This window comes from Sylvia atricapilla, chromosome 24, assembly GCF_009819655.1.
Source record: "Sylvia atricapilla isolate bSylAtr1 chromosome 24, bSylAtr1.pri, whole genome shotgun sequence".
Taxonomy (NCBI): domain Eukaryota; kingdom Metazoa; phylum Chordata; class Aves; order Passeriformes; family Sylviidae; genus Sylvia; species Sylvia atricapilla.
In genome coordinates this window covers 4,053,796-4,075,653 of record NC_089163.1, presented here as the reverse complement: position 1 = coordinate 4,075,653, position 21,858 = coordinate 4,053,796, and the positions used below count along the sequence as shown (strand labels likewise).

Below are 21,858 nucleotides of genomic sequence, written 5' to 3'. Positions count from 1 at the left end.
TTTTAGGGAAACCCTCCCAGCCAAGGCTGGGCTCTGCTGGTTCCTGCTGGTTGGGAAGTGTTCCATCAGATCCAGGTGTTTCTGTGCCAAAAATATAACCAAGTCACTTTGACTTGTTGGTTTGGGCCTGTAAAAGCTGGACTCAGTTTTGGGGTGAATTTGGAGACCTCACCTATGGGTGGACACACTGTGTAGGATTTTCCCAGTTGCTGAGAAGGATTCTCCAGATCCTCCCTGTGAAATGGGACTCCCCAGTGACTGCAGACTGGAGGATGGTGTTTAGGCAATTGGTGATGGATTTTTCTCAATCACTGTCTTTTCTCTAGTAGTAATGATTGAGTGCATTACTTTGCTTATTTTTGCTCGTTGCTAAAGCCAAGTGTGTAGTTTTATTGAATTATCATTTTATTTCTATGTTGCCTTAACAGTCACAGTAAAATAAGACCATTCTTTCCATTGGTGTCTGTGTCCTTTAAATCTGTCAATTGGCAGAACAAGTTCTCAGCACCATTTCTCTCCCTCAGGCTTTGTTCATTGAAGAATATCAAGGTTGGTTTAGAAAAACTTGAAATTTCAGTAATTGTCCCAAACTGTTCTTACAATAGCAGTCTGTGAAAAAAAAATACAACTTTACTACATGCTGGCTAAAGTGGAAAATTACACTGCTTATTATTAATTGAAATAATTGGAAGTTAATTAACTCCACTAAGTAGAAAAAATAATTAGGAGAGTTCCATCATTTCCATCCCTAGGAGGAATTTTGTAAGGTTCTGGCATGGTGCTGGAGATGCTGGGAGGAATTTCAGCGGTGTTGAGGTAGATTTAGAGGGAATTGGGCAGGATTGATTTGGTGGTATCAACTGGCCTTTCAGTGGTGCTGGGTGAGGTTTGAGAACGCTGAAGGGGAGCTGTAGCTGGCTACAGTGGTTTGGGGTGATGTTGGGAAGGTTTGAGGGTGGATTGGGGGAGCTGGGATGGTTTGGGGGGCTGTGATGGAACTTGGTGGGTGCAGTGAGGGGTTTGAAGGTTCTAAGGGATGCTCCCCTCACCTTCCTCCAGAGCACCCCTAGGTCTGGGGAGGGGAAAATCAGCATTTGGGGGCACCTCTGGGAGTCACCCCAACTGGCTCAGGGTTATCACCCTCTTAGCACTCTTTTGTTTCCTGTTCTTTTCCCTCACACTCCCCATCATTTACGGCCTTAATTTAAGGCCTTAAAATAGTGACAAAGGAGAGTTTCTCAATGACTTAATCCTTAAAATAAGAGAAAATTAGGTTTTCTCAATTTGAAGCCCTTTGTTCCTGAGTCCCCTCGTTTTTCTGGGGTCACTGGGATGCACTGGAGAGGGACTCAGGAGAGACTGAGAGCACTGGGAAAAAACAGACTCCGATTTTTAAAAGGTTTTATTTAATTGCAGAATTCCCTCAGTTTTTTGGGTTTCCCCTCCAATGTGGCATGCTCCACCCCAACTCCCCCAATTCAGAGGAGACGCCCCTCAATTAGCAGCCCCAGTTAATGAGGCTGGGGGAGAGGAAGGGAGAGCTGGACCCCCTCCGTGCTCCTCCCCCCACCAAACCAATGTGGTTCAGACTCATTTCACAGAAATTTGGGGGCAATTTCATTGAAATCAGGAAAACTTAACATGGTGGAGGGGAAATCCCCCAATATGGGGGTGTCCCCCCATGTGATACCCGGGGCCCCGCCCCTCTGACGTCACTCGGCGGAATGGGCGGGGCGATGGGACCCCCGGCGGCTCCTCAGGAGGAGGCGGAGCTGTGGGAGAGTTCAGGGAGAGGTCAGGGGGGTCCCCAAAACACAGGGGTTAACCCAGAACATGGGGATGTCACCCAAAGGCCCTGGGATGGGACCCCACCGTTTGGGGGGGGGGGGGGGTTGTGAAAAGGTGGGGGTAAAGGGTAAAGCAGCAGGACTTTCGGGTATAGCAGCAGGATTTAGGGGTAAAGCAGCAGGATTTGGGGGTAAAGCAGCAGGACTTTTGGGCATAGCAGCAGGATTTGGGGGCATAGCAGCAGGATTTGGGGGTAAAGTAGCAGAACTTTTGGGCATAGCAGCAGGGATCTGAGGCAAAACAGTGGGATTTGGGGGTTCCAGGAGCATTCCGGGCATTTCCCGCCATCAGCGGGAAGTTTTAGGGTGCAGTGGGGTGCTGGGGATGGTGCTGGGAGTGAAGGGTGATCTGGGGGTCTCACCTGGTCCCCGGGGGCCCCAGGGGGCAGCAGGCCCTGGGGCAGGTCGTGCTCCAGGTTGCGGGCGCTGGGGTCGGCGCCCCAGGCCAGCAGCAGCCTGACGAGGGGCTCCTGGCTGGGGGTCCCGGGCAGCGCTGCTGCCATGTGCAGGGGCGTGTTCCCGTGGGCCTGCGGGACGTGAGGGGGCTCAGGGCACCCACACATCACCCTTCAGCCCCCCTGCAGGTACCTCGGAGACCCTTGAGATCTGATACTGATACCCCCAGCCTTCACAGACACCCCAAAGCCCTTTTCATCCCTCTGAACCTCGCAGAGCCCCTTCACACCCCACAAGCCACCAGAGGGACCCCCAAAAGCTCTGCAGACCCCTCCAATCAGCCCCAAGAGCCCCACAGATGTCCCCCAACCCCAAGTCCCCCACAGAACCCTAAGGGGAGCCCAGAACCCCCCACAGAACCCCTCAGAGCTCCCCCCAGCCCCACCAGTCCCCCAACCTTCATGTTGACAAGGCGAGGGGCCATGCCAGGCTGGCGCAGCAGCAGGTGGGCCAGGGCAAGGTTGCCTCCCCTCACGGCCAGGTGCAGCGCTGTCAGGCTGCTTTTGGTGTCCTGGGGGCAAGACAGGGGTCAGGGGGAGGTCTCACCTTTGGGTGACATCCCTCACAGGAGGTCTCAACCCCTACAACCTTCTCAACCTCCCCAAAGAGACCCCAAGAGATCCCAGTGCCTGGGAGCATAGGTCTATCCAACCTGTGGGGAGCCTGAAAGGAGACACGGGGGGTCTTTGGGGGCACACAGGTGTTGTGGGGTCTCACACCCCTCCACAACCTCCCAAGGTACCCCAACAGACCCCAGTGGCCAGGAGCTGAGGTCTGGCCAGCACACAGGGGCCTTGGGGTGGGACTTTGAGGGGCACAGAGGTCTGTGCAGGTAACCCAGGGGATCTGAGGGACACCTGGAGAGTCATGGGGTACCTGGGGGTCATTGGGGGCTCTGTACCTGGCTGCTGCTGTCTGCCCCCATTTGCAGTAGCAGCTCAACACAGCGGAATCGGTCCTGGGGAGTGGGGGACCGCTGTCCAGAGCCCCCCGTGGGGGTGTGCCCTCCCTGCAGCGAGGCGTTGTGGGCCAGGACGGCGCAGTGCAGAGGGGTCTGGCCTGGGGGGGAACCAAGAGGGGTCAGGAAGGGCCCCTCTCCCAAACAAGCCCCCCTGGAATTGGGAACCCTCCTAGGGATCCCTTAAAAGTACAGACACACCCCCTGGGACCCTCCCACCATCAACCAGAACCCCCAAATTGGAGATCTCCCATCCTCCCAAAGAGTGATGCATCCACTAGGCATCCCACCAATAGCTACTAAGAAATGGGGATCCCCAGGGTCCCCTTCAAACCAGGGATGTCCAAGCCCCTTCTGTTTTGAGTACCCCTCAAGTGGGACTCTCCCAAGACCCTGAAATAGAGGACTCATCAGATGCCCCAAATCAGGGACCCCTGGGTCCTCCTCCCCCTCCAACTGGGGACCCATCAACTGAACTCTCCCCAGTCCCACCCAAACAAGGGGATTCCCAAGAATCACCCCCACCCCAAAACCAGGGACCCACCCCAAGCCCCTCCACCACCCTTGCCCCCCTCCAGATTTGCTGACCCTCAAAATTTCGAGCCTCCACGTTGACAGGAACCCCTGAGGACATCATGGCCTGGGAAGGTGAGGGGAAAGATTTGGGGTCCCCCTGGATACCAGGGACACCCCCTAGTCCAGTTTCCTGGTCTCCCAGGACAACTGTGTCCCCATTTTGGGGTCCCCTTTGTGAGGGTTTTGTGGTCCCCACGGTTGCCCAGTGCTCAGGGGGGTTGGGGTCTCACCTGGAGGATTTCAGGGTGTCCATAGGCCGCAGCCAGGTGCAGGGCGGTGCGGCCGCCGTGGTCAGCAGCGTCAGGGTTGGCCCCCAGGACAAGCAGGTCCCGAACAATCTCTGGGGCTGCAGCTGCTGCTGCCACCAGCAGGGGAGTCTGGGGATAAATTGGGGGGTCGGGGGGGTTCAGTGACTCCTGGGGGGAGTTAGATGTCTAGGGGGTAAAGGGGAGCTCTTGCAGGGAAAGAAGGAAGATGGGGTGGTGAGGGGCACCAAGCATCCCCAAACCCTCAAGTTCTCACCCTGGTATTCTGTTACTGCTCTGCTCCCCCTTATCATCCCCTCATTAATTATTTGTTATTAATTAGCCCTTCATTTTTCCTTTATTGGTCTCTAATTATACTATCACTTATCACCCAGTTATTACCCCCCAGTATTAATTACCCTTTTATCCTCCATCACTTCTCCTGTTATTAGGCTGCAGCAGAATCCTGTGATGAATTATCCCAGAATTAACTACCTCGCACCCATTATTAATTACCCCCATAACCCCCTGATCAGTTTTTGTCTTTTTACCCCCATCACCCCCGTATTGCCCCAATAAGACCCATTTACTATTATTACCCCTATAACCCCTTCTTTACACCCAATGCTCTCAACTTTCCCAGGTGTTCATGCACTTCTAGTTTCCCCTCCCTTTTCCCCCCCCCTCCCAAATTTGCCTAGGTGCTCCTGCACCTTGATCTCCTCCAGATGCCCCCTCAGGCCCCCCAGGTGTGTCCCCCTCACCTTGCCCTGGTGCTCCCGCACCTCAAGTCCCCCCAGGTCCCGCAGAGCCTCGGCTGCAGCCCGGGCGAGCGCCCACAGCCCCCCGGCACAGAGCACGTGCAGCAGCCTGGGGATGAACGGGGGTTACAAGGGACTCCCTTGCCCCTCTCTTGCCCCCCCACCTTCCACCCAGAACACAGCCCCCCCAAAAGGCTTGTGACCCCATAGCCCCTCCCAGTGCCTCACAACTGCTCCTGGGGGCTTCCCAGCACTGCTCTTGCCCCACTGATTCCCCCCTTGCCTCCCAGTTGGCCTCCCACTGACCTCCACATTGACTCTCCATTTACCCCACATTGATGTGGCCCGCGCTGACCCCACTCCATGCCACTGCCTCCCCATTGACCTCCACTCACCCCAGTGCCCTCCCCCTGCACCCCTATGGGCCCCAGTGACTGTCCTTCACACCACTGACTCCATAAATTGCCCCCCATTAATGGCCCACATTTGCTCCAATTTAGCCCATTGACCCCTCAGGGACCCCTGTCCCCCCTCATGACCCCTGTCCCCCCCAGTGCCCTCCCGTGGCCCCCCCTGCTCACGTGTCCCCTTCCTCGTCCTGCCGCAGCAGCTCCCGGGGGTCTCGGCCCCCCAGTGCAGCTCGGGCGGCTGCCAGTTCCTGGGGCTCAGGATACGGGTCTGGGGTCTCCCTTCCCAGCAGAGGGGTCCCAAATTCTCCCCACGGCACTGAGGCTTGGGGCCAGGCGGGGCCAGGGATGGCAGCAGCCTTGAGGGGCAGCAGTCAAGGTGGATGGAGGCTTGGTCCTAGTTATCTCCCACAGCTCCAAGTGCCCCCCAAATCCTGCCCCAGTGATCCCCCTCACTTTCCTCCCCTTGCCCCCCCAGCTGCCACCCCACTGCCCCCATCTACATCATCTCCCCCCACTGCTGTCCCCGTTGCCTCTCCGCTGTCCCCCATGGCTTCCTTTATTCCCTCCCATTGCCTTCCTTAACCATCCCATCTCCCCCATTTAACTCCCAGTTGTTTGCCCCCCTTCTCCCCCCCATTTCCCCTATTCCCTCCCTTTGCCTCCCATTCCCCCCATTCTCCGCCCACTGCCCTCTCATTTCCCCCCATTGACCCCCATTCACACTGTCCCCCTTTAACCTCCCAGTTTCACACCCCGTTTCTCCCCCTCCTCCCCTGTCCCCTCCAGCTCCCTCACCTGAAAGCCCCTCAGACCAGAGGCTCTGCCCCCCTGGGCCCCCCCCGGGCTGCCATGGGGCGACACTTGTGGGACCGCACAGAGGCTGGGCGTCACTGCGGGGACACCGGGCCAGGGGGCACCTGAGAGAAGAGCTGGTGATGGCGGGGACATGGGAGGGACTTGGGGGGAGAGTGGGAAGGACACAGGGAGGATTTGGGGGGGACATGGAGAGCATTTACGGGGCACAGGGGGTGTGGGGAGGATCTGGGGGATCGGAGATCACTCACCATCCGAGGGGCGTGGGGAGGGCAAAGCCAACACCTGGGGGGCAGAGGGGAGAGCGAAAGGGTCAGCGAGGGGAGTGCGGGTGTCCCGGGGGAAGGTGTCACTGGGACAGGGGCTCACCCACCGGGGATCTCGCCCCTTCCCTGCTCTTCTGCTGCCGGAGCTCCTTCAGCAGCTGCTTCACCGTCTGGGGCGGAGCGGCGCGGGGGGGACCTGGCGGTGTGCAGGGGGTTCGGGGGTCACCGGGATGCCGGGGAATCCTACAACCCTCCCAAAGCCCCAGCCCCCCCGCGGATCCCCGTGTCTCATCCAGACCCTCGCGGGTCCCTCTGAACTCCTGAGACCTCTCAAACCGCAGTGTCATACCCAGGACCCCCGGGACCCCCAAATCCCTGAGCCCTCCCCCAGCGAGGCAGGAATCCCCCTGTCGTGACGTCACGGGGATTCCCACACGTCATCACCCGCCCCCGCTGGCACCGCCCTCCTCCCCGGGGAACCCCCTCCTCCCCCGCGGGGAGAATCCAGCGGGGCGGCCTCGGGAATTCCCCGCTCCATGCAGGCCAGCGTACCCCCTGCTCCCCACCACGTCTAAAGGGTCAGCAGGCCCTTCTTGGCTCTCTTAAAGGGCCAGTGTCTCCTAACAGCCGCTCTTAAAGGGCCAGTGTCCCCTACAAGGGAGTCTTAAAGCGCCAGCGCTCCTTCCTGGGTGTTTTAAAGGGCCAGCACCCTGTCCCAGAGCTCTTAAAAGGCCAGCGTCCCTAAGTGCGGCTCTTAAAGGGCCCGCGACACCCTCCCTCCTCATCCCCCATACCTCTCTGGGACCGCATCCCGCGGGGTCCGGGGCCAAGTGGGGCCGGGGCGGGCGCGGGGACGGTTTTGGGGGGACTTGGGCGAGGAAGCCCCGCCCCGGAGGGAAACGCCACCAAAACGCCAACGCTGTCGCTGTTGCGACGGGTGACAAGGGGGCGGGGGGCGGGGCCTCGGAGGGGCCCATGGGACCCAAAGGATGGGTGAAGGTGGCGGGAACACCCGGAGGCCGGGGTCCGCTGAGGGGGTGTCAGGAAAGGTCACAGGGCTGTTCCTGGGTTGTTCCCGTGTGACCTCATCCGCACCGATGTGGGCCACAGTCCAGGGTCTGTCCCACCGCCCATCATTTTGTGCGGGTCTTTGCCTCGTTTGGGGGGCTCTCTTCCCCGTTCTAGGTGGGGGCTCTGTCTCCCCAACCCCAGAAGATCACGAGACTCACGAAGACCATGAAGCGTGTGGAGACCCCAGGGCTGCTGCCTTTATGGGGAGAGGGATGATACAGCGGGCTGTCCCCACCCGCAGTTTGCAGGGTGTCACTGTTCCCCTCCATACCCCCGCCTTGGGGAGTGTCGGGTGTGTCTCACCCTTTTGGGGGGATCTCTGCCCCGTTTGAGGGAGGCCATTTACGATGGGGGGACTCAGCCCGATTTTGGTGAAAGTCATTGATAGATGGGACCCCCAACTCCAGGAAACCATGAGAGCCACCGAGACCATGAAGACCCCTGAGGCCACCAAGGCTGGTGGCTTTATTTTGTGGGATGACGAGCAGCAGGGGGATTCCCTCCAGGATCCTGACTGGGGACGTGTCACAAGTGTATTTTCTACTGCACAGCTGCTGAACCTCGACTGGTCCTGAAGCCTTTTTCAGGCAGCTCCACCTCTCTAAAAGCCAGAACATAGCTGCCCAAAGGGCTGAAACAGCCGAGGAGCTGCCAGCAGCTGAAGGAACAGCCAAGCACTCTGACGAGAGGCTGTGGTTTACACACCCAGCCTCAGTGGCTGCACCTTTTGCTGCCCCAGCCCATCCCTTCCTGCAGCATACCTTAATCCTTGGCTCAGCCACTTTCACACCTCCTGGATGCTGCAGCTCACAGATGAAGCCCATCTCCATTCCCTGGCTCCAACCAGAGACACTGGCACTGACCCCAGCAGATGGATACAGAACGGGCAGGAAAGAAGACAGAAAAAACAGAGAGAGAAAGCCTAATAAAATAGACATGGAAAGCAATTTGCAAATATAAAGAGGAGCAAGATCAGGAGAGAACTAAAAACAAGCACAGAGAGCTACAGTACCAGTGTGTATGTATAAATAAAATTTTAAAGCCAAGGTAGGAAAATAGACAGCAAGCTAGATAAAAGTATACAGAAAATACAATATTTCAAAGCTAAGGAACTAAAAGAGGAATGAATTAAAAATATCAACAGTGAACTAAGATAAATACAGAAACTGTAAAAAAAAAACCCAACCCCTTAAACTTTCTGATGCAGGCCAGGGCATCTTCAGAAATTTTACTTGTGAAAGTGAAAACATAAATGTGCACCTAGTGATTTGCATGTATCTTAGCAAACAAAAGTGAATCTATAAGGCAGCACTGAACATGCACTAATGTGAAGAATATGTGTTTCAGCTTTTTACGGTAATCTCTGGTCTGCCTTCAAACAATGCTGCTGAATTTGGCAATCCTAAACATGACATTGAGTAGTACAGTTGTCCAAATTTCTCGTTGTTGTAGTTTGTCATTTGTGGTCCTCCTTTACTAGTGATATAAAACTATGGGAGTGAGTTCATGTCACCCCAAAAACGTGTAGGACACATTGCTGATGTTCTTGCCTCTACTCCCCTAGCTGTCCATTGTGGGTCAGACAGATAACAGTAGAAAATAAAAATCAATTGTGCACATAAAGTGCACATTATTGATGTATAGAAATGAAAAGGCCTTGATCTTCAGAGAATATTTCCATGATTGGAGGATTACTGTGACGTTTGACCCTAGGCCAAGAAAAATCAATATAGTCATAAAAATTTAGAGAATGTTTTGCAGTGAATAAAAAGCCAGTGAGGCAGCTTCTAGACCTGGAAGAAAAATGGATTGTCTCTACATATATCACTAAATTACTGAATTCTGAATGTTGTTATGAACAGTTTGTGTAAATAGTAAGAGTTGCAAGCTCTGAAGGTAAAACACAGCATCAGTACTATAAAATTATTGTTGGCACTTGAATTTATTTTCCCTTGTGACTTGACAAGTTGTCATTTAACTCTAGTACCATTTAAAATGAGATAATGCATCCTGGAACACTGTGTGGATCGTTACGTGTTTGTTTTAATATTTAGGTTTTACAGAGCAAGTAAATCTCCAGCCATTACAGTTCAGTCTCACCAAACACTTCAGGTTTTCAAGCAAAACTTCAGTGTTTCTGCACAAGGTGGCAGGGGGAGTGTGTGTCTGTGGATGACTTCAGCAGGCTTAGAGGGTTTTTTATCAATAACAGAGAAATATTTAGAGACCTACTTGAAGTACTCAATAGAAGACACATGTTTAGAAGCCTGCTTTAAGGATTTCATGGAAATGGCTGGCTGGAGACTGCTGGCTTGCCAAAATGATTGAGTACTTTCAGGCAAGCTGTCAAGTGTGAAATGGGACATGACCTATTGACTCATCTTCAGCACCAAAATTAAAAGATAATGATTAGCTTTTTAGAGTTCTCAGCAGAGGAAGTTCATTCATCCTTTATAGGACATTTGAATCAGAATTACACTTTTGCAGGGTGTTGATGAAGATCACCTAAAAAACATTATAGTGCTAGAAATGCTTCTTAACTCATACTGGTCCTAGCAGTGGACTTGCACATTAATACCAGGCAGGCCTAATGAGGCTGTGCCCTTGGCCACTGCACTGCTCATGCTGGCTCCAGAATTATAATGATTTGCTCCCAAAAAGAAATTCTGAATTATATGGATGGGGAAAATACGAGTAAAACCAAAGTTCAGGAGTCTTTTAAAGATGTCAGTATGACAAGTGATATGGCCTCAGGAGGGTAAATGAGAAGTGCAGGATCATAGAATATAAGAGACGCTGTGTGTGAAGAGGGAGTGAGTTTGGAGGGGCCAAAAGTACAGCCATTGATTTGTTTTTACATCAGGACTGTGGTGCTAAACTGTGGCAGGAGAATAGATTGTCTGCAGGAATTTCCAGTGATAGTCCTGGGAAGATTTACCTTTTGCACAGGCAAGCTGAATGTTTGCTACTACTGAGATACATAAACCAAAACTTAGTCTGAAAGTTCTGTTTTCCTGAGGCTGAGACTGTTCTTAAAACTTAGAAGGTGCTATAGAGGCAAAAGAGAACATAATCTCAAAGAACTTAAAGCTGCAGATTTTTTATTTCTAGCTTTTTAAAATGAGAATCTTTAACTGTTCATAGTTAAATTATGCTTGGAGCAGTAGTAGACTGAACAATAAATCGATTTTCTCCTCCCATCAGCCCCAGCAAATATAAATTCCCTGTGCAAAGCTCATCCTCTATCACTTGCTCCTGTAGCAAAATAAACTGCTCATAATGCTCTATTCACTCACATAGATGGAAGATGGCAAGGCTTGTAATTTTTTATTGGACGTCGCAGATGTCTAGTTTTACACATTTTTGTAAAGAAAGGTATGTTTTATTTTTAATTTACCATTTATTTTTACTTTGTTTCTCTTTAAAAAATGTCTAATCTGCCTATTTGTATACTGATTTGCAGAAGTGTTTTCATGTTTAGAAGGCTTAACATAAAGATTGTTCTAGAGAACAATCAATATTACAATCATAAGGTTCCAGCTTCTGTTTGCTTGTTAGCACTCCTGTTTTACAGGGTGAAAATTAATCCCATTCAAAGAGAAAAATGCTATGCTAAAGCACCTTTATCCTAAAAAATACCCAAATAAGGTACTATTCTATTGAATTGTGCTGTACATACAATGAAAAAGTAAATCTACGAGTATCGTGCTTGTCTCCATACATAAGAAAAATTGTGTTACAATTTTATATATATACAATTACATAAATATTAAAAAGGAATTTAAACATCCAAAAAGAGGACAAGGAAATATTCCTGTACCTCGATAAATACAAACGTACTGCTCTCACATTGTTACTGGATGATGGTTCAAATGGGTCACATAAAGCTCCTAAAATCCTGCTGCAACCAGACACTCTGGTTTCCAGTGATCTGATACAGACTGAGGGTGTTTAATATCTCAGAGTGATGTGCTTATTGGGATGTTAATAATAAAGTAGACAGAGGCAGATGATGCAATTCTCCAGCTCGTAGATGAGAGAAAATAATACCTAATTATCAATGAGCAGTTGGTCACATTCCCATGGTTACAATGTGAGATATGATGGTTTTCCCAGTGTTGTTTTTTTATACTACATTAAGGAAGGAATGCAACTCTTACAATGTTTGATACTTTTTCCTCTCATACATTTTAGTGTTAATATGGCAGAATAACCATGGGAGACTGGAATTTCCTTGGAGGCATTTTAGAAGAGGTCCACATTCATTCCACTATTATTGGAAAGATTTGGCTAACGATCCTCTTCATATTTCGAATGCTTGTCCTTGGAGTGGCAACCGAGAATGTTTGGAATGATGAACAATCCGAATTTATATGCAATACTGAGCAGCCTGGTTGCAGAAATGTGTGCTATGACGAGGCCTTTCCCATCTCACTCATAAGATATTGGGTCTTGCAAGTTATATTTGTGTCTTCCCCTTCCTTGGTGTATATGGGTCATGCCTTATACAGACTAAGAGCCTTGGAAAAAGAGAGGCAAAAAAAGAAAGCTCAGGTAAGGGTGGAACTTGAAAGCACTGAATTAGAAATGACTGAGAATCGTAAAAGACTGGAGAGAGAACTCCGGCAACTGGATCAAAGAAAGCTTAACAAAGCACCCCTGAGAGGCTCTTTGCTCTGCACTTACGTCATACATATTTTCACAAGGTCTGCAGTGGAGGTTGGCTTTATGATTGGGCAGTATCTTCTTTATGGTTTCCACTTAGATCCCCTCTATAAATGTCAGAGAGACCCATGTCCAAACACAGTCGACTGCTTTGTCTCTAGACCAACAGAAAAGACAGTGTTTATATTATTCATGCAATCAATAGCGACTGTATCATTGCTTTTAAATATTCTAGAAATTATCCACTTAGGGTTCCGAAAAATTAAAATGGGACTCTGTGAGCAGAATAAAACCAAGGAGGACTCTGACAATTTCTACATAAACAAATCTAAGAAAGACTCTGTGATACCGTGCTCTTCTTTGGGAATACCCACCACCCCTCAGAAAACACTTCCTTGTGCTCTAGGCAGTTATACATTTTTGATGGACAAGCAAACTGATGCTATGCTCTACCCAGTTTTAAATTCTCCTTCTATGTTTCAGTCTGTGCAAAACAACCGTAGAGAAAGCAGCAGCAATTACACCCATTGCAATCAGGAAAACAAACCTCCAAAGAAGAGGCCAGCGACAAATGCTTTAGACAATCAGACTCAAAATGCTAGCACAAATAACAATGAAGGTTTTCTTGGTGAGCTTTGGACTGAGATGCATGATGCACAAGAAGAGGCTGAAAAGAAACATTTTCTTCTTGAGACTCAGAATGCAGACACAGCTTCAAACATGTACTTGAGAAGCTTTGCTGAGATGCCATCTCAAGCTTCATTGCAACCTGATACACCTTTTCCTGGTACCAGTTTTAGACGGCAAGCAATGGTGGAAAGCACAGGAGGACCAACAAATTCTCTTCCAAAGAACAATGACAGAAGACAAAGCAGCTTCAGTGTAAACAAAGCCCAAATCCCTTACAATGCTGATATAAAAAATTCCAGCCGACCAGATACTTCTGATTCTATGGGGGTGGTGAGCTCAGAATCGACACAAAGCAGAAACTGGAGTAGTCCTAAGCTCTTCTCTCTGTCTAGGCAACAGTCACTGTCAAGTAATGCCAGCAGCAGGCGTGCCCCCAGTGACCTTCAAATCTAGTGTGAGTTAACCTGTTAGCTGCACTAACCAGGTAATTCCTGACCAGAAACATAACCCAGGCCTATGTGTAAGTGTAGCTAAACAATTCAATTTTAACCAGCTGTTTACACAGACAGAGAAGTTGTGTAACCCTTTGAATAGCAGCTAAGATGAGCAAAATACTATGGTACATTTGTAGTCAAGTTTCCTATGTATGAAATACATTGATTTGAGTTGCACAGCACTGAAACACTGTAAATACTTGGTGAGGTGGTCATGGCTGGAATCCATTTGTATTTTTGTGTGTATTTTTTACTAGCAGATTTGACTTACTGTACATGTACTGAAAAAAATAATCGGTGAGATATATCATCATGATGTTACAGCACAATTAAATTCTTCAAGTGCATTGTCATTATACTTACCAGCCAGCCACGTTTCAGATTGACTGAAAACTGTACAATACTAACAAAAAAGAGCCAAAAAACCTAAAAGGCTCTTTTGCTTGTAGCAGCAACTTTAATTTGGTCCTGTCCACGTAAGAAATACACACTGGAACTATTAAAACTATTCGCTGTGGATTTCTCCCCAGCAAGTATCTTTTTCACTTCTAGTATTGTTCTATGTGTATACATAAATACAGCCCTACATAACTGTGTTTACACTGTAAAATTTCCGATTGTGTAATGTACTGGGATGTACATAAATGTAAAGTGTGACTTAGGCAAGTTAATGCTGCTGCTGTGGCTGTGATTCTTGCACTTCTTGATGCATTAAGATTCTGTGGGCAATAACTGCTAATGCTTGTTTTGCATTTAATCCCTCCATAATAAAAAACTTGGTATTTAATACATTGTTTCTGCTGTCTAAGTAACAGAAACTTAGCATCTAGATGTCCATGTATGGGATATGACATTTGTAGTTCAAGACAAGTTAAAAAAGCATTTTTCTGCAGCTCCAAGAGGAATTTTATAAACTTTTTTGTGTCTGGACATGAGTTAAACATTCTGTTTCAACAGAGCATCTTGCTAAATGAAGAGTAACTACTGAAAAATAGAAACATTGCAGAAGAGCATGGAGAAAAAGTGTGAAAAGTCACTAACATGATGTGCAAGATCATTTGGTTGGTCTCTTTTTTTAAATTTCTATATTAGTCAGCTTTTCAGAAAAATAAACAGGTATAAATGCTTCTGCTTTTTTTTTTTTTTTTTTTTTTTTTTTTAAATCAGGCTAAAGCAAAAGGTTTCCTTTTCGATGTGAAGATTTCAGCACGTATCACCCTTCTGAGCACCTCTGCAGCTGCTGCTTGCTGCAACTTTCTCCTGTGATTTCAATCAGCTGCAGCCACTGAAATTTATTAATCGGACATTGCGAATTTCACAAACCACGAGGCTTACTATGGAAAACAGAACAAAACCTGCAGCCACCAGCCGGACCGCTGGCCGCTCCGCCCGAACCCCGCGGCACCGCCGCTCGGGGACACCCGGGCCGCGCTCCGGACCGTCCCCGCAGCCACAGCCCGCCTGCTCCGCGGGGAGCGCCGGCGCCGCGTGTGCCGGGGACCCGCGGCCAGCGGCCGGCACAGCCCTCCCCGGCTGAGGGGAGCCCGGAGCCGGCCCCGGCCAGGAGAGCAGGGCACAGCGCCGGCCTCGGCTTCCCCTTGGGCAGCGGGCGGGACGGCGAGACCGCGCTGAGGGAAACGAGGCCGACATGAGGGGAGCGAGGCTGCTCTGAGGGGAGCCAGACCGGCCTGAGGGGGAGAGAGAGGCTGTCCTGAGGGGGAAGAGAGTCTGCGCTGAGGGGAAGAGCGAGGCCGCGCTGAGGGGAGCGAGACTGCTCTGCGGGGAGAGAGATCGCGCTGAGGGGAGCGAGACTGCTCTGAGGGGAGCGAGGCCGCGCTGAGCGGAACGAGACCGCGCTGAGGGGAGCGAGGCCGCGCTGAGGAAAGCAGCACCGCCCTGAAGGGAGCAGCACCGCCCTGAAGGGAGCAGCACCGCCCTGAAGAGAGCGCGGGCGGCGCGCGGGGAGAGGCGCGGCCGTTGCCACGGCGCCGTCGCCCCGGTAACGGCGGGGAAGCGCTCGCGCCGATAAAGCGCAGGGCGCAGGCGCGGGCCCGGGGCAGGCGCCGTGCGGGTTAGATGGCGCACTACAAGGTAGGGGGGAGCGCGCCGGCGTGGGCGCGGTGCCGCTCTCCGTGCCGGCTGCGCGGAGCGGCGGGCCGCCGACCGACACCGGCTCGGCCCTTCGTGCCGCCTCCGCGGCGGAGAGCGGGACCGGCCTGGGCCAAAGGGCCGCCTCCGCAGTCGAGGCGGAGCGTGCCGCCGATCTGACCGTGTGGGCGTCCTCCCTCAGGCCGCGGACTCCAAGCGGGAGCAGTTCCGCCAGTACTTGGAGAAGTCGGGAGTGCTGGACATGCTCACCAAGGGTAAGTCTCCGGCTCACGCCGTGCCGCCCCGGGGGCCGGCGGGCGCTCTCGGTGGGCGTTGCGGGCGGGTGCCGTTTCTCTCAGGGTGTCCCGCTCCGCACGCCGGTGTCGCGGTCGTCGCCGGGGCTGCCTTGCCGCTCTCCATCGGCTTCCCGCCTCGCCGATCGCCTTTTCTCCTCAGTCCGGCGAGGCGGCCGGCAGAAGAACTCGGCTGGAGAAGTTGGCGCGGCGTGGCCTGGACTGGAGCCCGAGCGGCGCGGCGGGGCACGCCGGGAGAGGGCAGCGGCCCCGGAGCCGCGGTCACCGGGCGGGGGCCGCTGTGAGAGGTGCGTGGGGCACGGCAAGGCGGCTCCTTGCACCGCACTGCTGTGCTGGAGACCTCTCTGGCCACAGCGCTTCCTTGCGATGTGTGCCTTTTGGTTAACTGCTTTTCTCTCAATGCGTGCTTTTCCCGACTTCTGGGGGCTGTTGTTCTGCCAGAGCTCCGCAGGGGAAGTCGGTGCTCGAGGTGAAATAGCAGCACGTGTTATCTTAGAAAAGCTTTAATTGTGCTCCCTTTCCTGGATGGAGCTCAGTGCTTTTTCTAAAATGAATGAAACTAAGTTCTGGAATAATGGCTCTCCGTATCAGACTGGGGAAAATGATGATGCTAAACTTCACACATGTGACTCGTTATCTTTGAAATCCTTCTAAAATAATTTTGAGAACCTTCTAATAGTATGTGGCAAGAATCTGTTAATATTTCAGTTAATATTGAAAAAATAATATTCTGTTGATGTTGAAAATATGCTGTTTAAAGAGGGAGCAGCAGATCTAGGATGTCAAGCGAATAGCTGCTGCACTAAGACTCTTGGCCTGGTGTGTGAGTATCATTTGATTTTTCAATCCCAATACCATCCTATGGGATGGCAAATCAAGTCTTCCAAGCAGTGAGGCAGCCTAATTTTGCTTTTAACTTTAGGAGGTACTTAGCTTAAAACCAGTTTGGCTGTGTAGTTCAGACACAGCTGAAGCTGTGAAACGTTGCCCCTGTGGGGAGCAGGGAGTGGTTTATGTTTGGGAACTTTCTGGGTATTCACGTGACAGAGTCTCCCGTTATGTTGCTGTGTATATGGCTAATTTAAGTTTTCGGGGTATTGCTGCTTTTTTTCTGGTGATTTTGGTCATTAGAGCCCCCTCCTGTAAAGATTATCAGTGTCACCTAACCATTTAGTAGCTATTTAATTTTGTAACTGTAGATGCTCAATGGATGTTTGCCTTTATGCTGGGAGTTACAAAACTGCTGGCGTCTTGTGGTTAAAAGATGTCGCTTAAGTAGGAGTTTAATGAACAATATAATTAGAATTTCCATCTTACTGGCAAAACTAGAGTGCACGTGGCATATGTTAAAAATTTTCAGGCCATTTTGTGTTCTGTGCTAGAATAGCCAAGGACTGTGTGGGGTTAGGAATCCAGAAAACTCTTCAGCTGTTACTAGGTGGAGTGCTCTGGCCCCTCTGATACAGCACACCTGTTGCTTATGTCAAAGTGCACAGGTGAAAATCTTCTTAAATGGAGCAATTCAGTTGTATGCTTTCTGACTGCTGGAACGTGTTTTAAAAACTTAAGAGTTGCATGAACTTCTTGCAATTGTTGAATATTTTCTATTTGCAGTGTTGGTAGCCTTATATGAAGAGCCAGAGAAACCAGATAGTGCACTGGAGTATCCTTTTTCTTTGCTGTGACTTATTTATTGAGACTTCATGCACAATACTGCTTCTGACTCATGGGTGAACTGGATAGGCTCATTTTAAAGCCTTGCATTGAGAACATGACTTTTATCAATGCACTTTACCTAATAATTGCATTTTCATGAGCTAACAGAGTGACAGGATGCAAGAGAACTGGGTGTTTCAGTGTGCCAGCAATTATGAAGCCAAGTTATAGCCCATTTCAGAGTGTTGTAGACCTGCAGCATTAGATTTGAATACCTGCAGTGGGTTCTGAAGTTTGCTTCTTCACACTTCCTTTTTCTGGTTTTGTTTGTGTATTTTTAAATACACAGAGAAGGGGGGAACTAGCATATTTTGTCTTGCTGTTTTTAAGCAGCCTCCATTTTGGGGTATTGCTTCTTTTTGTTATTTCTTTTTTAATTCTTCAAAACATCTGTAATTAAGAAAAGAAAGGGGTAGTAACACATAAGAATTTGTACTGATATCTTGTGTTTGTTTGTTTTTATGGAATATAGCTATGACTTTGAAAAGCTCTCTTATTTTGGTAACTTTTTTCCTGTAGTAATCTCAATGCTTTACTGCAATTTTCACCATGTGTACTGCAGTGTTAATTTCAACGTGGGTGTTAAAATTAAAATGTAGTTATATAACTGAAGAAATACTTAACATCTAAATATCAGTTTTCTGAAGCATCATCTGGGAGCTTCAGCTCCTGAGAATCCAGAAATAGAGGCACTTCGCTTGGAAGTGGCAGAGATGAAAGAAAAATATGAAGCTGTGCTGGAAGAAAATAAAAAACTGAAAACCAAGGTAAAAGTCCACTTGATGTTACCCTATAGTTCAATATCACACAACAAGAAAATACTTTAATTATTTAGAACAGAGCAAACTTTTTTCCATTAGAGAAGCTGATAGATGTTGTTGCACTGTTGATACATGAGAAATGCTGATAGAATTCACTGTAGCAAAGATTATTTTTTAATGGAACACTTCTTATATAATATAACATAAAATATTCCTAAACTAGGGATTTTATTATTTAGGGCAAGTGTATTATCATGCCTAATAAGTTGTATTGAGTCTCCTCTGGATGTGTTTAAGTTGCCTGATATTATGTAGATCATGCTTTCAGGACAGTTTGGAAAAACAAGTAAGGTAATGTATCCATTATAAAGCTTTTCAAAAGGCAGATTGAAGGAGGAATATTATGTATTACTTTGTGTCACTTGGCACAGACTTACACAGGCACTTAGATCGGTGTGGAACAATAATTTGTGCATTTCTTCACCTGAAATGCCCTTGGTATTAACCTGAAACAGTGACCCTGAAGTGTTACTCGGGCAGGGCCGTTCTCTGATGGGTCTGCAGGCTGAGAGAGCTCTGAGGTGTGAACAGCTTCCTACCAACACCGAGGAAGGAAGCCCCTGAGACACTTCATATACCAGTAGCTGATGTGCCACTGCAGGTTTCCATGCTTTGGTTGAACGAGTACAAGTGGCTGTTACATGTGAATACCCTGAGATTTTTACTGGGACACAGCCACCTCACTTTAGTTCTGTCAGAAAGGATTCCAGGGCCACCCTGCTGTCCTACTAATTCTCCTCCTTCTCTGTTACCCATTATGAGTCCTCAGCTGTGTTTTTCTTACTAGGAAATATGGCAAAGAACAGAATTTTAGGCAGAGTAGCAATAGACCAACCACTTGTTTTAGCAGACTTAGAAATGCAGCTGATAGTAAGTAGACAGATGAGAGCAGAGTAATCTGGGTCTTTGTTTCAAAAAGTCTTTTCAGGAAGTCAAAACTTGTTGCAGGAAAGTAAGCATTTTATTTTTCATTGTTTAACTAATAACTCCTTTACATATTTTCCAGTATTAGTGTTTTGTTTTTCCTGTTCTTTCCTGTACAATATCCTGCCTATCATTCTGACATTCTGTAGAAGTTCACACAGCATGCAGGGAGAACGTGGCCAGTTTATTGTAGCAGTCCTCTAACATAAAATACTTGCCTTTATCTGTGCATTTATTGGTAGCTACTGTTGCACTCATCACACAAATGGCAGATATTCATGTGTGTGTTGGGAGGAGGACAGGGAGTCAACAGTTAAGTCCTTAGTGGAAAAGAAAATTGATTTTGGGTTGAGTACTAGTCATCTGTTGTAGTAAAATCTACAACAATTAAAAAAAAAGTGATTTTAGTGCTTCTTGTTAGCAGCAGTATGATTGCTGCAATTTACTGTTGCTGGTAGGAAGGAACACATTGATATTTTATTTTTGTGTTTATTATTAATTTTTATTTATGCTTTTAAATTTAATTTTTCTCGGTGCTTTATTTTTAACTCGCTCTACAGTTTGCAGAGGGTAGGAATCTTAATTGAGTAAACTGAACCAGCATATTTCAGAGAGGCCCTGATTTTTTTAACTGTTTTTGAAGCTTGAAGTTCTCTTTAATGCCACTGAGGTCAAATGAACAACTTTCTATCTTTGGTAGTAACTTTACAAGTAAAAGTCATTTAAGTGTGTAGTTGCCCAGGCTGTACTCCAGAAAGCATAATGGAAACTAGAATGATTACAAGAAGTGCTAGGTTGGATACTATTGCAATGAGAATGTTTCATTTAATCATGTTTCAGTGAAAGCTTATAGGACACTATCAACTGCTATTTAAGATGAAAGTACTTAAAGATACTTGCTGGAATGAAACCAGGCAAAAGTTAAGGGCAAGACATATATGCTTCAAAGTGCATTTAAAAATGCACCTTGTGATGGCTGCATGGGTATACAGTGTGAGAAATGGATGCTTTGGGAGAAGGGCTGCTTTATTGCCTGACTTGAAAATGGACTTGCATAAGGATGAGTGAGTTAAAATGCCCAAAGTAAATGGAACAAGTCCAGACATTTTCCTTTGCTTCTTAATATATAGAGTGTTACATGAAATATTGTGACTAACCAAATTCCTTTCTTTAAATCCACAGCTGGCTCAGTATGAACCACCTCAAGATGAGAAGCATGGTGAATAACAGTAGTTTTTCCTTTATTGCCTTGACTTAATAAAGGGCTTCCTGAGAAATGTGTCTTGTGTGTGTGTGTGAACTCTGCACTGTCTACTTTGTTACTTCATCATCTTAAAGAATGTATTACCATGAGCGTGCAGGTGCCATGGCAACTGCTGAGTTAAGTACCCTGGCCAATGTGCTTTGCTTTGTGTTTAACAAAAATGACAGTTATGATTAACTTTAGATAACTGTGCTTGCCAATTTCATGTAGTTTTTCACATCATGGTCGATGGTCCTGTTGAACTGCTGATCTGTCTCTTTGTTTTCTTTAAACTGAAAGGGGTGACATGACACTGATGGACCAGCTGTAAATTAAAGCAGGACCTTCTAATTACTTTGTACTCAGCACTGAGGTGAGGCTGATAGGGTAACACTCTACTCAGAAGGGCATAAAATGGGCAAGTAGAGTTAAGTGATGGATATAGCACAATGTTGAAATGCAGTACCTACTGAACTGAGAGTTTAATTTGCATGAGGAGTACCTCTTCCCATGCAGTTCATATCTCTGCTCCCATCTCAGGAACTGGGCTTTGGAGAGATGATCCAGATATTGCCTGTGCAGTTCTGAATATGATACAAAATTCTTTCTTGTGATGATAGTCCTGTGTAATTAGAGTGGCACCTCTAAGACTACAGTGTGGAGACTTCTGCTTTCTGATTCATCTAACAGAGAAAATAAAATCCAAGTGGGGTGGGATGTGGGTGTGACTTTTGATTATTCATTTTGCCTATGTGTCCTTTCCCTGAATTGATTCTGTGATTCTTCTGAAATGCAAAGTAGAGCATTATTTTTTTAAAAAAAGTAATCTTTTAAAGACCTGCATTTCTTTTCTACCCTAAAACTAGGTACTTTAAAGGCAGCTGATGACAGGAAAAATAAAGGAAGAGGGAAATGAAATGCAGTAGTTGTCCAATGTACTAGATTTTTTGGCTGTTAGTCTGCAAAACCCATCCTAAAAATAAGGAAGTTAAACTATCTTGAAAAAGTGGTAGGATGGATCAGAACTTTGTTAGTAATTTTAGTCAAGGGCTAGTGAATGTAATAATTGCTTACCTTACTATTGTATCTATTGACCTGAACAGACCAGAAGAGAGGTAAAATGAGGGGAAAATACTGTTTTAAGTCTGTAAAGTATTAATTAGGGAAAAAAATGCCCTGAACCAACAAACCAAAGCTAAACAGGAGACACAAAAATTTCCCCAACCTCTGGAACAAAGGACAGAAGAAAGGATGAATGTCAGCTAGAACATTTAGTGTGAAGTTGCACCATGTGGGAGTAGGGAGAGGGTAATGCCGAGGGAAGGTATTGTACAGCTGAAGGTGTTTCTGAGTATTGTGACTGCCCTGTCTCGCTGAAGGAGCAGCAAGGCAGGTACAGGTGTAGCCAAGGCATCACAGGCCCTGGGCTCCTGCCTTGAGCTGTCCAGTTGGCCAGTGCAAACTTCCAGTTCTCATAACTGCGTTACCTTCCCTCTGGAAGCACTCGCATGTCGCGAACCTTAAACTAGGACTGTGATGAAATAACAAATGTTTGTTAAA

At 48.1% G+C, this 21,858-nt stretch overlaps 4 protein-coding genes across 4 annotated transcripts in view; 3 read left to right on the top strand and 1 right to left on the bottom strand.

Moving 5' to 3' along the window:
- Positions 1–21,858, top strand: part of LUZP1 (leucine zipper protein 1) — a 380,667-nt gene that overhangs the window by 115,079 nt on the left and 243,730 nt on the right. The gene's annotated exons all lie outside the window — the stretch shown is intronic.
- Positions 1,530–6,624, bottom strand: LOC136371419 (NF-kappa-B inhibitor delta-like). The gene is given in 12 exon segments (XM_066335523.1): positions 1,530–1,772; positions 2,210–2,374; positions 2,701–2,814; positions 3,205–3,362; positions 3,850–3,901; positions 4,068–4,214; positions 4,847–4,952; positions 5,425–5,609; positions 6,049–6,170; positions 6,318–6,351; positions 6,440–6,574; positions 6,577–6,624. Coding segments are annotated over 12 exon segments (1,326 nt in total). The 3' UTR covers positions 1,530–1,712.
- Positions 11,602–14,210, top strand: GJA9 (gap junction protein alpha 9). Its single transcript, XM_066335162.1, has one exon. It carries the CDS (start codon positions 11,619–11,621, stop codon positions 13,149–13,151), a length of 1,533 nt encoding a protein of 510 aa, XP_066191259.1. The 5' UTR covers positions 11,602–11,618; the 3' UTR covers positions 13,152–14,210.
- MYCBP (MYC binding protein) lies at positions 15,140–20,332 on the top strand. The gene is made up of 5 exons (XM_066335120.1): positions 15,140–15,283; positions 15,483–15,555; positions 17,209–17,257; positions 17,948–18,077; positions 20,238–20,332. The coding sequence occupies exons 1-5, from the start codon at positions 15,269–15,271 to the stop codon at positions 20,280–20,282; spliced, it is 312 nt and encodes a 103-aa protein (XP_066191217.1). The 5' UTR covers positions 15,140–15,268; the 3' UTR covers positions 20,283–20,332.